At 34.7% G+C, this 12,500-nt stretch overlaps 1 protein-coding gene across 1 annotated transcript in view; it reads left to right on the top strand.

Moving 5' to 3' along the window:
- The window catches only part of LOC135205659 (uncharacterized), a 35,801-nt gene that overhangs the window by 184 nt on the left and 23,117 nt on the right, over window positions 1–12,500 (top strand). Inside the window, exons 1-2 of the mRNA XM_064236501.1 lie at window positions 1–572; window positions 4,348–4,464. The exon at window positions 1–572 is cut by the window's left edge and continues 184 nt beyond it. Coding sequence (XP_064092571.1) covers window positions 467–572; window positions 4,348–4,464 — 223 coding nt within the window. The 5' untranslated portion in view covers window positions 1–466. The remainder of the gene's footprint in view (window positions 573–4,347; window positions 4,465–12,500) is intronic.

Genomic DNA, 12,500 nt, shown 5'->3' with positions numbered 1-12,500 from the left:
TTGTTTGACGATCCGTGGAGTTCTTTTGGGAAATTTGTGTAAAGATCCGTGGAGTTCTTTTAGGGAATTTAGTCTTATATTTCCACTAGTCAAATATCATGAAAGACATACGTATACGTGTCTATGGACATATCAAATAAAAGAGAGTAAGAATACTTTTCTACTAGGTATCGAACCTGGAAAATAGATTCAACGTCGATTCGGGAATAACCAGTTAAGACATTATAAATTACAGATGCCCAGATTAGAATCTCGCTAAAGGACAATTAATTTTTAACTAGTTAAAAGACCGTTACTTTTTAACCAACATCATATTCCTGAACTTGAAGAAATCTTAGGAGAGATTATACGAACTGGATTCTTTTTGAAATCGCTGGAAGTGTCTCATCTTTCGAGAGAGGGTTTTCCAAACACAAAAGTGCAAAAGAAGAAGAAACGATTCCTTGAAAAGAAAAGAAAAGAAAATATGATTCTCTTTGCAATCGTGGCATCGTTTTTGACGCTGAGCTTAAGAGGAGTCAGTGGTCAGAGCAGCGCGTCAGATGGATTGCATTCGATGCTCAATCAGCTGGGTGAGATCATCTCATCTCTCTCTCTCTCTCTCTCTCTCTCTCTCTCTCTCACGAGTTTTCACACTCAACTCATTGTTTGTCTATAGAACGAATGTTCCCATAAAATTTTAAACTTCATCTCTCTCTCTCTCTCTCTCTCTCTCTCTCTCTCTCTCTCTCTCTCTCTCTCTCTCTCGAGTAAATATAAGCCCATATATAGTCACAAAGTTTCTCACTGTATGTTTACTCTCCAAGATATTATTTGCATAATACGACGTATTATCATTCTCGCGTTGGAGCGAGACTAAACTTTGACATTTCAACCTTCGGCTGCCTTTTCGATGACGATTTAAAATCTATTGTTTAATCACTTATAAGCGACTTTTGCCTTTGTCAAAAAAAAGGCGCCTTTGTAGTTTAATTAAGTAACGGCCTTTTTTTTCAGCTCTCTATAAGCTCAGGTGTTTTCCACATATGATTTTCATTTATTTTTTTTTTTTTTTTTCTTTTTTACGTCAGACTTTATCGCGCATTAAAGAAATACCGTCTATGTAAGAGCAGTCGTGTTCTTTTTATAACGATTAATCTGATTTATTTTTATTCTGCTCAACAGATGATGTATATTTTTGGGGTATAACAAAAAAAAAACAGTTATTATCCGCTTATTCTCAAGAATAGCTTTTCACTGTATATTATTATTATTTCTAACATTTTTTTTCCTTTATTTTTAAAATCTCGGCCATTTATTGTGGAAAGCAGTCTTGCGCAATGGAAAACTTTCACGTTTTATAAGGTTTTCTAAGCATCATCGGTTTCAATTACAATCAGTTTCATAAAAAAAGATTAATATACAGAAACTTTCATGTTACCTGTCAATGGACAGTTTACCCATTTAATGTTATCTGTCTAATAAGTAGATTTGAGGACAATATTTCACAGTGATTTGTTTTTGATTTACATTACCTTTTCAGTTTATGTATCCTGGAGCATAATTTACAAGGGTATTGGCACCGATTTGCACGCGAATATCGTAAATAATCATCTTTGCAGTCTACTGATCTGCCCTTCATATGTGGGCAATAATTATGAGCTTCTCCAAGTGATCCGGCAGGGCTTTGAAGTCCCGACGTAGATGGATCCTATCTGTGGACCTTCCTTCCAGAATAACGAAACAGGAAGTAGCCACGGCGTTTCATTCTGTACATGCGCATGCGCTGCTCATGGAGGACAGATATCTCCATTTGATACTCGAGCGGGATAGCCGGACAGAAGGTTAACGAATCGCAAACACATCATCATTCTAGTTAGTAGCTCTTGGGGGAGATTGAGGCTTTCATTCAAATTGCGCAAACAGGAACTGGTGGCTGCAGAGAGACAGTTTGCAAACACAGAGGACCGATAATAATATCGAGTTTCCCTTCGACCTCACGTGAATAGCCAGGAAGTAAAGGGTTTCTCTTAATGCTAAAAGCAAGCAAGTAGCCTAAACCCGACGCTGACAGATAAGGCACCAGTTTTCGTTTTCAATATACTACACGGAGAGCGTTTGGTTACCAGGTTTTTTTCTTTTCTTTTTTATGCTTTTTTTTGGAATTCAGGTTTTTTTCGGGAGTGACCGGTTTTCTTTTTAATGCTGGTTTTTTGGAATACTGTTTTTTAAATGCTAGTTTTTTAAGGCTCGTTTATAATGCTTTTTTTTTGTATTCTGGTTTTTGTAATGCTCGTTTTTATTGATGCTCGGTTTATTAATGCTCGGTTTTTCCATTTTTGGAATGCCGGTTTTTTTGGGAGGGGGATTGCTCCTTTTTTAATGCTTCTTTTTTTTCTGAATGTTCGATGTTTTAATGTTCGTTTTTTATGCAATTTTTTTTAATCCTGGTTTTTTCATTTTTGGAATTCTGGGTTTTTTGTTTTGGATTGCTCTCTTTTTTTAATACTCGTTTTTTTAATGCTCTTTTTAATTTTAATGCTCATTTTTTTAATGCTCATTTTTAATGCCGATATTTTTAAATGTTCGTTCTTTTTTAATACTCGTTTTTTAATACTCGTTTTTTTAATACTCATTTTTTTTAATACTCGGTTTTTTAATACTCGTTTTTATTAATGCTCGTTTTTTAATGCTTTTTCTAATGCTAATTTTTAATGCCGGTTTTTTAATGTTCGTTCTTTTGTAATACTCGCTTTTTTAATACTCGATTTTTTAATGTTGGCTTTGTGAATGCTCGTTTTTTAATGCTTTTGTTTTAATGCTCGTTTTTTTAATGCTTGTTTTTAATACTCTTTTTTTAATGCTTGTTTTTAATACTCTTTTTTAATGCTCGTTTTTTTTTTTTTAATACTCTTTTTTTTTATACTTTTTTTTTTTAATGCTCGTTTTTTAATGTTCGTTTTTTTTAATGCTCGTTTAATGATCGTTTTTTAATGCTCGTTTTTTTAATACTTATTTTTAATGCTCGTTTATTTTAATGCTGTTTCTTTTAATGCTCGTTTTTTTTTTTAATACTTAATGCTCGTTTTTTAATACTCGTTTTTTTTAATGCTCGTTAATGCTCTTTTTTAATGTTCGTTTTTTTATGCTCTTTCTTTTAATGTTGGTTTTTGTTGAATGCTGTTTTTTTTTTAATGCTCGTATTTTTTAAGCTTGTTTTTCAATGCTTTTTTTCAATGCTCATATTTTTAAACGCTCGTTTTTTTAATGCTCATTTTTATGTTTTCTTTTTTTTAATGCTCTTTTTTTAATGCTTGTTTTTTAATGCTGTTTTTTATGCTTTCTTTTTTCAATGCTCGTTTTTTTAATGCTCGTTTATTTATTTATTTGAGCTCGACACTAATGAATGTGAAAACTTACAGAAAAGGCGGTAGTCACACCGAGAGATCCATCCACAGGTATAGCCGTTTTACCACTAAATTCTACTGTAGGATCTCGCGTAGAGAAACAATGTTATGTTCGACCCTTCTGGCCTAGCTTGCATTAAAGGATGAATGAATGATTGAATTGCCTCTCTTTTACATGCAGATATTCCCAGCCTTGTCCTCACTGATGGGAGTGCGTGCTGCTTGCATGATTTCAGTGTGCTTGTTGTTAAAATGTTAAAATGCTACCAAAGTCAAAGAAATGGTTTTTTGCTTTTTCGTATCTATTTGAAATGTTATGACGCAGTGAGGGATATCCACGTGATACCGACGTGCCTACTTGAGGAATATGAGGGCTTAAAATATCCATAAGTCATTAGTAAAATAATTAGCAAAGCTGTTAATAACCCAGAATCAACTTCATTCTTTATGCGATTTGAGAAGTGAGTTCATAGATTTAATATGATGTGAAAAGAGGTGGCTAATCTGATACCGACGCCTGCAGGCTTTGTTTTGACTTTTACTTGGAGATGGGTAGAGACATGCCCACACACAAACACACACACACACACACACACACACACACAGAGAGATGAGAGAGAGAGAGAGAGAGAGAGAGAGAGAGAGAGATGCCTAGTAGTTTCACCATGCATTAAAAAATCAGAAAGACAGACAAGCAAACAGAAGTAGGAATTTGAGAAGCATCACCTGCGTGAATGAGCATATATATATATATATATATATATATATATATAATATATATATATATATATATATATATATATATTATATATTTGTTGAATATAAACGCCTTAAGTGCCGATGTCTTATGATGCCTAAGTTTCTTATCTTAACGCGTCCTATTATAAAAAGCATTTTTTTGTTTTAGAGTGACTGGAATTCCAGCAGTGAATTAATATGTACGTCTCTGTCTCACACACAGCCCAAAGTACCGGGAGTGACGTGCAGAGCCTGTCCTACTGCAGGATTTCGACCAGGGACCTCATCTCCACCGCCCAGAGCACTGCGAACAGAGTCCTTCAGGGAGTCTGCAACCCACGTAAGTGTAGAGGGATGTTTTTGTAACCCTTATTCAAATGTATTTTTAGGTGGATAGAAAGAGGGATATTCTGAAGGGTTGTTGGAACACGTCTAGACGACCAGTATCTTTCTTAACGAAGATGTTGCAGATTAACTGGATGCTTTGCAGTGGGTAGCTATTGGTGTTACCATCTGTGATCCGTTGCAAATTCGATCAAGACTCTTATTATTAGCATTCTGCCATTCCTCATTCAGTCGTTCACCATCTTTTATGCTACTTCAACAAGTGTGTATATTGCCGATTAAACTTTTTTTTTATCGTGTTATCTTGTGTATCTAATTGTGTATATCATTGTCTATTGTTTGTATATTCCATGTAAATGTCCTTGAGCTGAAAAGATTTTTTTTTTTCTATCACAGTCCGCCAATTCGACTGGGTGGTATTTATAGTGTGGGGTTCCGGGTTGCATCCTGCCTCTTTAGGAGTCCATCACTTTTCTTAATATGTTTATTATTTTTTCTATTATTATTATTATTATTATTATTATTATTATTATTATTAGATTATATTCAGTCAGTCACCACGCTTCATAGTTTCGATGCCTGGAAGGTAAGTTGATGATAATAGGTCAGCATTGACCTTTGAAAATCTAAAAAGAAAAAAAAAAAAATTGGGAAAACGATATATCTAAAAGGACATGAGCGTTTGGAGCGTGATGTCTTGAGTATGGAAGATGGACCATGTGTCGCTCCGAAATTCATTAGGTTTTTATATATATATATATTTTCATTCCCTAATTTGTGGTTCCATTGTAAAGATAGATAGATTAAACCAAAACTCACGGTCTCACAAATTCTACCATTGCACATCTATAAATACGACATTGACGCGCCTCAGTAGCGTGGTCGGTATGGTGCTGGCGTGCCACCTCGGTGGCTGCGAGTTCGATTCTCGGGCATTCCATTGATGGGGTGAGAGATGTGTATTTCTGGTGATAGAAGTTCACCCTCGACGTGGTTCGGAAGTCACGTAAAGCAGTTGGTCCCGTTGCTTAATAACCACTGGTTCCGTGTAACGTAAAAACACCATGCAAACAAACAAACAAATACAAACAAATGTAAATACGATATTAGTCTCTGCAAAAAAAAGAGAGAAAAAAAATCGTTGCTTTAGCAGGCTGGTGTAGGAGGCTAGTACCTCTTTCATCTGTAATTACAGAGCCAAGGGTTGTTTGGGGAAAGGAGGATGTGTGTGTGTGTGTGGCGGGGGGGGGGGGGGGGGAGCAGTCGGGAGTTTGGGAGGAGGGTAAGGTAATACCCTTTCTCAGAAGCCTAATTGGCAAACTCACTTTCATGCTTTACACCAATTACCTCAGTATGGCTTGCGCAGTCACGGTACCATAATATGCGATGTTTGAGCTTGCTGATATATGCATGCATGCATGCCGGCACTTGCTTCTCAGAGAGTATGCGCATGCATTTTATCCATGCACACGTGTACATATATATGTGGGTGTGTGTAATGGGTATAAAATACATACACACGACATTTAGCAGAACTTTTTGATGAGATGACAAAGGCCGCAGCAGCTTACCGAGTTATTTCCATCACTTAAGCCACTATTGATTATTCTTAACCCTTCCCATCTCTACAATTGACGTAAGCATTGACCTCTCTTGCTTCTGATTGTCCGCTGTCTTGACCCGAGTCACGTGACGAGTTTTTTTTTTCTTTTTTTTTTTTTAACAGCAAGGTTCATGACTGTTATTCATTTTCATATGATGATTTCTTCTTCCTTTTTGACATCATAACTGCTATTCATTTTTTTTATGTCTTTTTCCTTCTTGAAAGTTCTTTTCTGACAGTTATTAGTTTTACCCTTCGGGAAGTTTTTCATACGTCGAATATCCTTTGCGATATATTTTTTTTTGTATTAACAAAGCATTCACAGACGAACCCGAGACATTTTTCCTTAGGTCACAAGAAAAAAACATAATTTTTTTTTATGTGAATCCATCTTGTCATAATTTTTTACGTGAATCATTAGGAAGTGTAGGAGCCTCAATTATTTTCTTAAAGGACTTAAAGGACTACCCATGGTGTAGTATGGGTAGTCCTTTAAGTCCTGTTTTAGCCAAACTGTACATGGAATACTTTGAAACTACAGTAATAAATACAATAAAACCCAAAAACATGCAGTGGATGAGATATGTGGATGATATCCTAACATTTTGGGATAATAGGTGGAGCAATTTTAATGAATTCCTCTCAAAATTAAACGCATTAGTGCCCAGCATCAAATTAAAAGTTGAATGGGAAACAGACAACAAAATTCATTTTCTTGATGTTTTAATAATCAGAGACACGACAGAATACAAATTTACCATATACAGAAAACCAACGTTCTCACTTTCATACATTCACTACTTTAGATATCACGACATTACTGTCAAGATAGGTGTAGCCAGCAACCTGTTCTTAAGAGCCTTACGAATTTGTTCCCCAGAATTCCTGGCAAAAGAATTTGAACTAATTCGCAAGCAACTTTTGCCTTTAAAGTATCCTGACCATATAATTGAGAAAGCAATTCACAAAGCAAACGTAATTTTCTACCGACCCCCTAAAGACAAGACCAGAGATACACCCAACAATAAAATAAAAATTCCCCACCTGGACACGATTAAGAGAGTAAGCCACACCCTCGGAAAATCTAACCCTTTTGCATTTACTTACCCAAACACCTTAGCAAAATCCCTGATTAACGTCCAACAAAAGACATCTCCCAAGGACACTGGGGTTTACGAAATCCCATGCCAGGACTGTGACCAATCTTACATCGGATTTACAGGTAAATCACTTCCCCAGAGATTAATACAACACAAATGGTCAGTTAGGTATGGACAACAGAACTCGGCTATTTTCAACCATATAAATGAAACATAACCATAGAATAAAACTGGAATTGTCACGTGTAATTTATAGCAGCAACTGCCGGTACAAGAGTCAAATGATGGAATCGGCCTTAATAAAAGAGAGCCAGGTAATGAACATCTCAAAAGGAGCATGGATTTCAGATACGATCGACAAGGTTTTCATTCAACCAACACTTAAGAAGATAAAAGGAAGATTATCTGTGGGGGTGGACCTAAATTGGCTTGCCTGTGGATGGACCTTTTGGTATAAATACCACCTTTTCTGTAAAACTTATCTCATTCATCTACCTGAAGAGGGAGACAGCAGTCTCTGAAATAGTACTTTCTCTCTATATTTTGGTGATTAGTAGATAAGATATACATATATATATATCTATATTATATATATACTATATATGATCTAGATATATATATATATATATATATATATATATATCTATAGATATATATAATATAGATAGATATATATATATATATATATATATATATATATATATATATATCTATATATAGATATATATCTATAGATATATATATTATATAGTATATATATATATAATATATATATATATATATATATATAGATATATATAGATATATAAGATATATATATATATATATATATATATATATATATATATATATAGTATATATATATATATATATATATATATATATATAATATATATTATATATATCTATATATATATACATATATATATAGTATATATATATATATATATATATATATGATAATACAAATATAATTAATGAAAAAAATGATGAGTCAGCGTATTGTAGCAGATCCCTTTTGTAACACTCAAAATCTATTCCTGTACCTGGCTCTCTCTCTCTCTCTCTCTCTCTCTCTCTCTCTCTATCCGCTGCTATCACATACTGCCTCTTGTGTGGCATTACAAGAGCAATGTATTCAAGACAAGAATTACCGATCGTCTTTTATTCAGGAGAAAGTTAAACTAATGGCTTTACATAGCGTCGTTACGTAATCTGCGTTGTCACGTCACATGTTTGTTATAAGTTCGACCAACTAATGAGAATATAATTGGCATCAACTTACCTTATTAACTTATGGGGAAAAAATAAGAAGTTTGTCGAGGTTGACATGTTGTGATGATGGAATCATAGGAATTTGTAACGTACTCAATTTTAATATTGGTCGGTATTTTATGTAAAAAATCAAATGAATTCCTCTCTGGTATAAGTGAAATAGCTCCTCTATATTCAGGGCTTTCAGGAGACATTCCTGAATTATGTAACTGCGTATCAGCCAGATAGTTCGTTGTATAGGACTAATATTTCTTGGAGGTCATTACCTTTATAATATTAACCGTTTTTACGGTAGTCCCGAAGGGCTTGTGGTACTAAACACGCCACAGAGGTGGATGCATATAGGGTATAAACCTTTCGGGGGGTCACTGTCTGGGAAAGATACCCATGGTTAAAACCCTTGGGAGGGGGGGCGGGGATCACTGTCTGGGAAATATCCTTCTGCACATAATGAAACTCTTAGTATTCATAATGATACAAAAATTTTCTACTGATAAATAAAACTTTTTTAAATTAACACTTTTATTTTTTTTCAGATGGAAATTTTTATATTTACAGATTTTTTCTGATTTTGCAAGGTAAAGGAAATCTTTAAAATTACCACTCTCTTTTACTGATTTTGCAAGGTAGAGGAAATGTTTAAATTACCAATGTTTCCCATTTTGCAAGATAAAGGAAATGTTAAGACTTTTATTTTTTTGCAAGATATTTTGCAAGATAAAGGAAATGTTTAAGACTTATGTTATTGATTTTGCAAAATAAAGGAAACGTTTATGTTAAGACTTTCATTTGACTGATTTTGCAAAATAAAGGCAATGTTTAAAAGAACATTTATTGTCTGATTTTGCAAGATAAAGGAAAATGTTTAAATTAACATTTTTTTTATTATTGATTTTGCAAGATAAAGGAAATGTTTAAATAAACTTTCTTATTTTTTATTGATTTTGCAAGATAAAGGAAAGGTAGAAATTAACACTTTTTTGTCTGATTTTGCACGATAAAGAAAATGTTCAAATTAACACAATTAACACGTTTTATACTGATTTTGCAAGATAAGGAATAATGAAGAAATTAACACTTATTTTTGTTCTGATTTTGCAAGCTGTGGGAAACGTTTGAATTAACACATTTTTTCCTTGGTTTTGCAAGATAAATAAAACGTTTAAATCAACACTTTTTTTTCTGATTTTGCAAGATAAATAAAACGTTTGAATTAAAAAAATTTTGACTAATTATGCAAGATAAAGAAAATTTTCAAATTAACACATTTTACACTGATATTATAAATAAATTCATGAATGCGTCAAGTGAACATGTCACATGTATTCACTGAATGCCTTTAGTGTATTAACTTAATTTATGAGCGTGATTAACGTGAAAAAAAAAAGTAGACTAAGGCGTTGATGAATTTAATCCCGTTATCATTAAGTTCTCGTATGGGAACGCGATTACTTCGCGGGCGTTTGTTAGCGTGGGCGCGCGGGCGTTCGAGCCACAGTGAGGATTAGCATGTGAAGAAGATCGCTAATGATGGTCTGATTAATTAATAAGGGGATTAGGGAGCTTTGGAATTCGGAAAAAGGGAACCGCAGGACCCTACAGGAGTTTGCACTATCAAAGGAAGGAGGAGTAAGAAGAGGAGGAGGAGAAGGAGGAGGAGGAGGAGGAGAAGAAGAGGGAATGAGTGATGAAATTACCTGACCAGTTTCTTTGAGTATCTTTGAAATTTGCATAGATGAGAGAAGAAGAAGAAGAAGAAGAAGAAGAAGAAGAAGAAGAAGAAGAAGAAGAAGAGGAGGAGAAGAGGAGGAGGAGGAGGATGGAATTACCTGACCAGTTTCTTTGAGTATCTTAGAAATTTGCATTGATGAGAGAAGAAGAGGAGGAGGAGGCGGAAAGAAGAAATTACCTGAATAGTTTCTTTGAGCAGCTTTGAAATTTGCATAGAAGAAGAAGTAGAAGAAGAAAAAGAGGAGGAGGAGGAGGAGGAAGAGGAGGAGGCGGAGGAGGAGGAGGGGGGGGGAATTACCTGACCAGTTTTTTTAATAGCTTTGAAATTTACGTAGATGAGAGAGAAGAAGAAGAAGAAGAAGAGAAGAAGAAGAAGAAGAAAGAAGAAGAAGAGAGCAGATAGTGTTAATAAATGAGTCCATAAATGTCCTTAAAACAGATCATTGCAACGCATTCAAGACATCTTTAGAGAGGGAAGGTGCGGGGTCGGAGGTGGGGGCGGGGGGGGAAGGGAGGAGGGGAGGTTTTGATGGGGAGTGAATATGAGAAAACAATCGTCAATTTCTAAAAGTGAATCTTTCGATAAGTTTTTTTTTTCTTTTGTTCATCTGTACATTAGAATTTTTATGTCAGTGCACTGTACTGTAATCATTACTTAACAATCTTTGCAGCCTCCCTTCTTTAGGCCACTAGCTGCAACCTCTTTCATTCATTTTTACTGTGCCTCCTTTCATATTCTCTATTTTCCATCTGGCGGCTTCCCACCTTCTAACAACGATTCATAGTGCAACTGCTTTGAAGTTTTCCTCCTGTTACACTTTTTAGACCTTCTACTCTAAGTTTCCCTTTCAGCACTGAATGACCTCTTGGGTCCCAGTGCTTGGCCTTTGGCCTAAATTCCATTATTGGAGTAGCGTTTTTTTTTTTTATTGAAGGACGAGAGAGGAATTTGAAAAGTAATGCAAGACTTAATTATTCCGGCAAACAAAATCACCAACCATTCTACAGCTCCTTTCAAGTTCTGTTTTGTTGATAACTTTCTCTGTCGTCCATCATCCACCTCCCCCCCCCCCCCCTTCCCCCGAAGCTCGCCCCAGCCAGTCGAGATATCAAACGGATATGGGAGTAGCACTAACCGCTTCTTCTAGATTGGTACCTGGAACCAGTATTATCTTGTCTCCCGTTGTACAGTGTTTCCAGAACTGGATTTGCTTCCTTGATTCCTTAAAAATAAATGAAAAAATAAAAAAATAAAAATCCAGTCCCTCTCACGAGCTTGTTTTGTGCATCTTTGCCATTTCATCCTTCTCTCTCTCTCTCTCTCTCTCTCTCTCTCTCTCTCTCTCTGTGTAATACATAACACACACACACACACAAACACACACACACACACACACACACACACACACATATATATATATATATATATACTATATATATATATATATATATATATATATATGTAATGTATATATATATATATATATATATATATATATATATATGTATATATTATATATATATATATATATATATATATATATATATTATATATTCTCAAGTATGAAGGCCCATTAAAATACTCTGTTTATAGCCTTTTAAGGGGCCTTTTGTACTTGAGACGTATCCTGTTATATCAGAAGATATTATATATATATATATATATATAATATTTGTGAGCATGTGTTGGTGACCTGTTAATTAACATCTAAGAATGAGTACTTTATTGTCAGCAATAATGTTTTTAAGTATCTCTACAATTGCAACCCACCACGTAAAAAAAAAATAGTAGTTTTGTTAATATCGCCATAAATCAGGCCGTTGTTGCTAAATAATTAACCTTGTCGAGAAGAAGGTAAACAACTTTCAGGTTTCATCTGGCAGCTAGGAAAACTGTTGCACTAGAAAAAAATATAATGGTAATAAAATTCGTCTGCATTTGCACATTGAGAAGGTGGGATTAATTCGCTCAGTATCTTTGGCGATAAGCCTCTGTTTACCTCGCACATCATCTGGGATGCATTTTAATACTTAGAGCGTTTGGGAATAGGGTTCATTTTTCCTTGCTTTAGTCGAGATTTCAGTCGGTCTATTATATATGGCTTGTGCCGGGCAAGACTTCTTTAGAATTGGTTAAAATACGACACTCTCGGAAGTACCTGCTGGTGTCTTTGTAGTAGTGATAATGAGATTTCTACCTTATAGCATGAGGTTATAAGACCCAGACTTCTTATAGAGTCAGTATAGGCTGAAGAATTCGGTCATAATGGATAGGTATATTTCATCCTGGGTCACTCATAAAGAATTGGACGACGAGAAAAA

This window comes from Macrobrachium nipponense, chromosome 24, assembly GCF_015104395.2.
Source record: "Macrobrachium nipponense isolate FS-2020 chromosome 24, ASM1510439v2, whole genome shotgun sequence".
Taxonomy (NCBI): domain Eukaryota; kingdom Metazoa; phylum Arthropoda; class Malacostraca; order Decapoda; family Palaemonidae; genus Macrobrachium; species Macrobrachium nipponense.
This window is presented reverse-complemented; position numbering and strand designations above follow the sequence as displayed.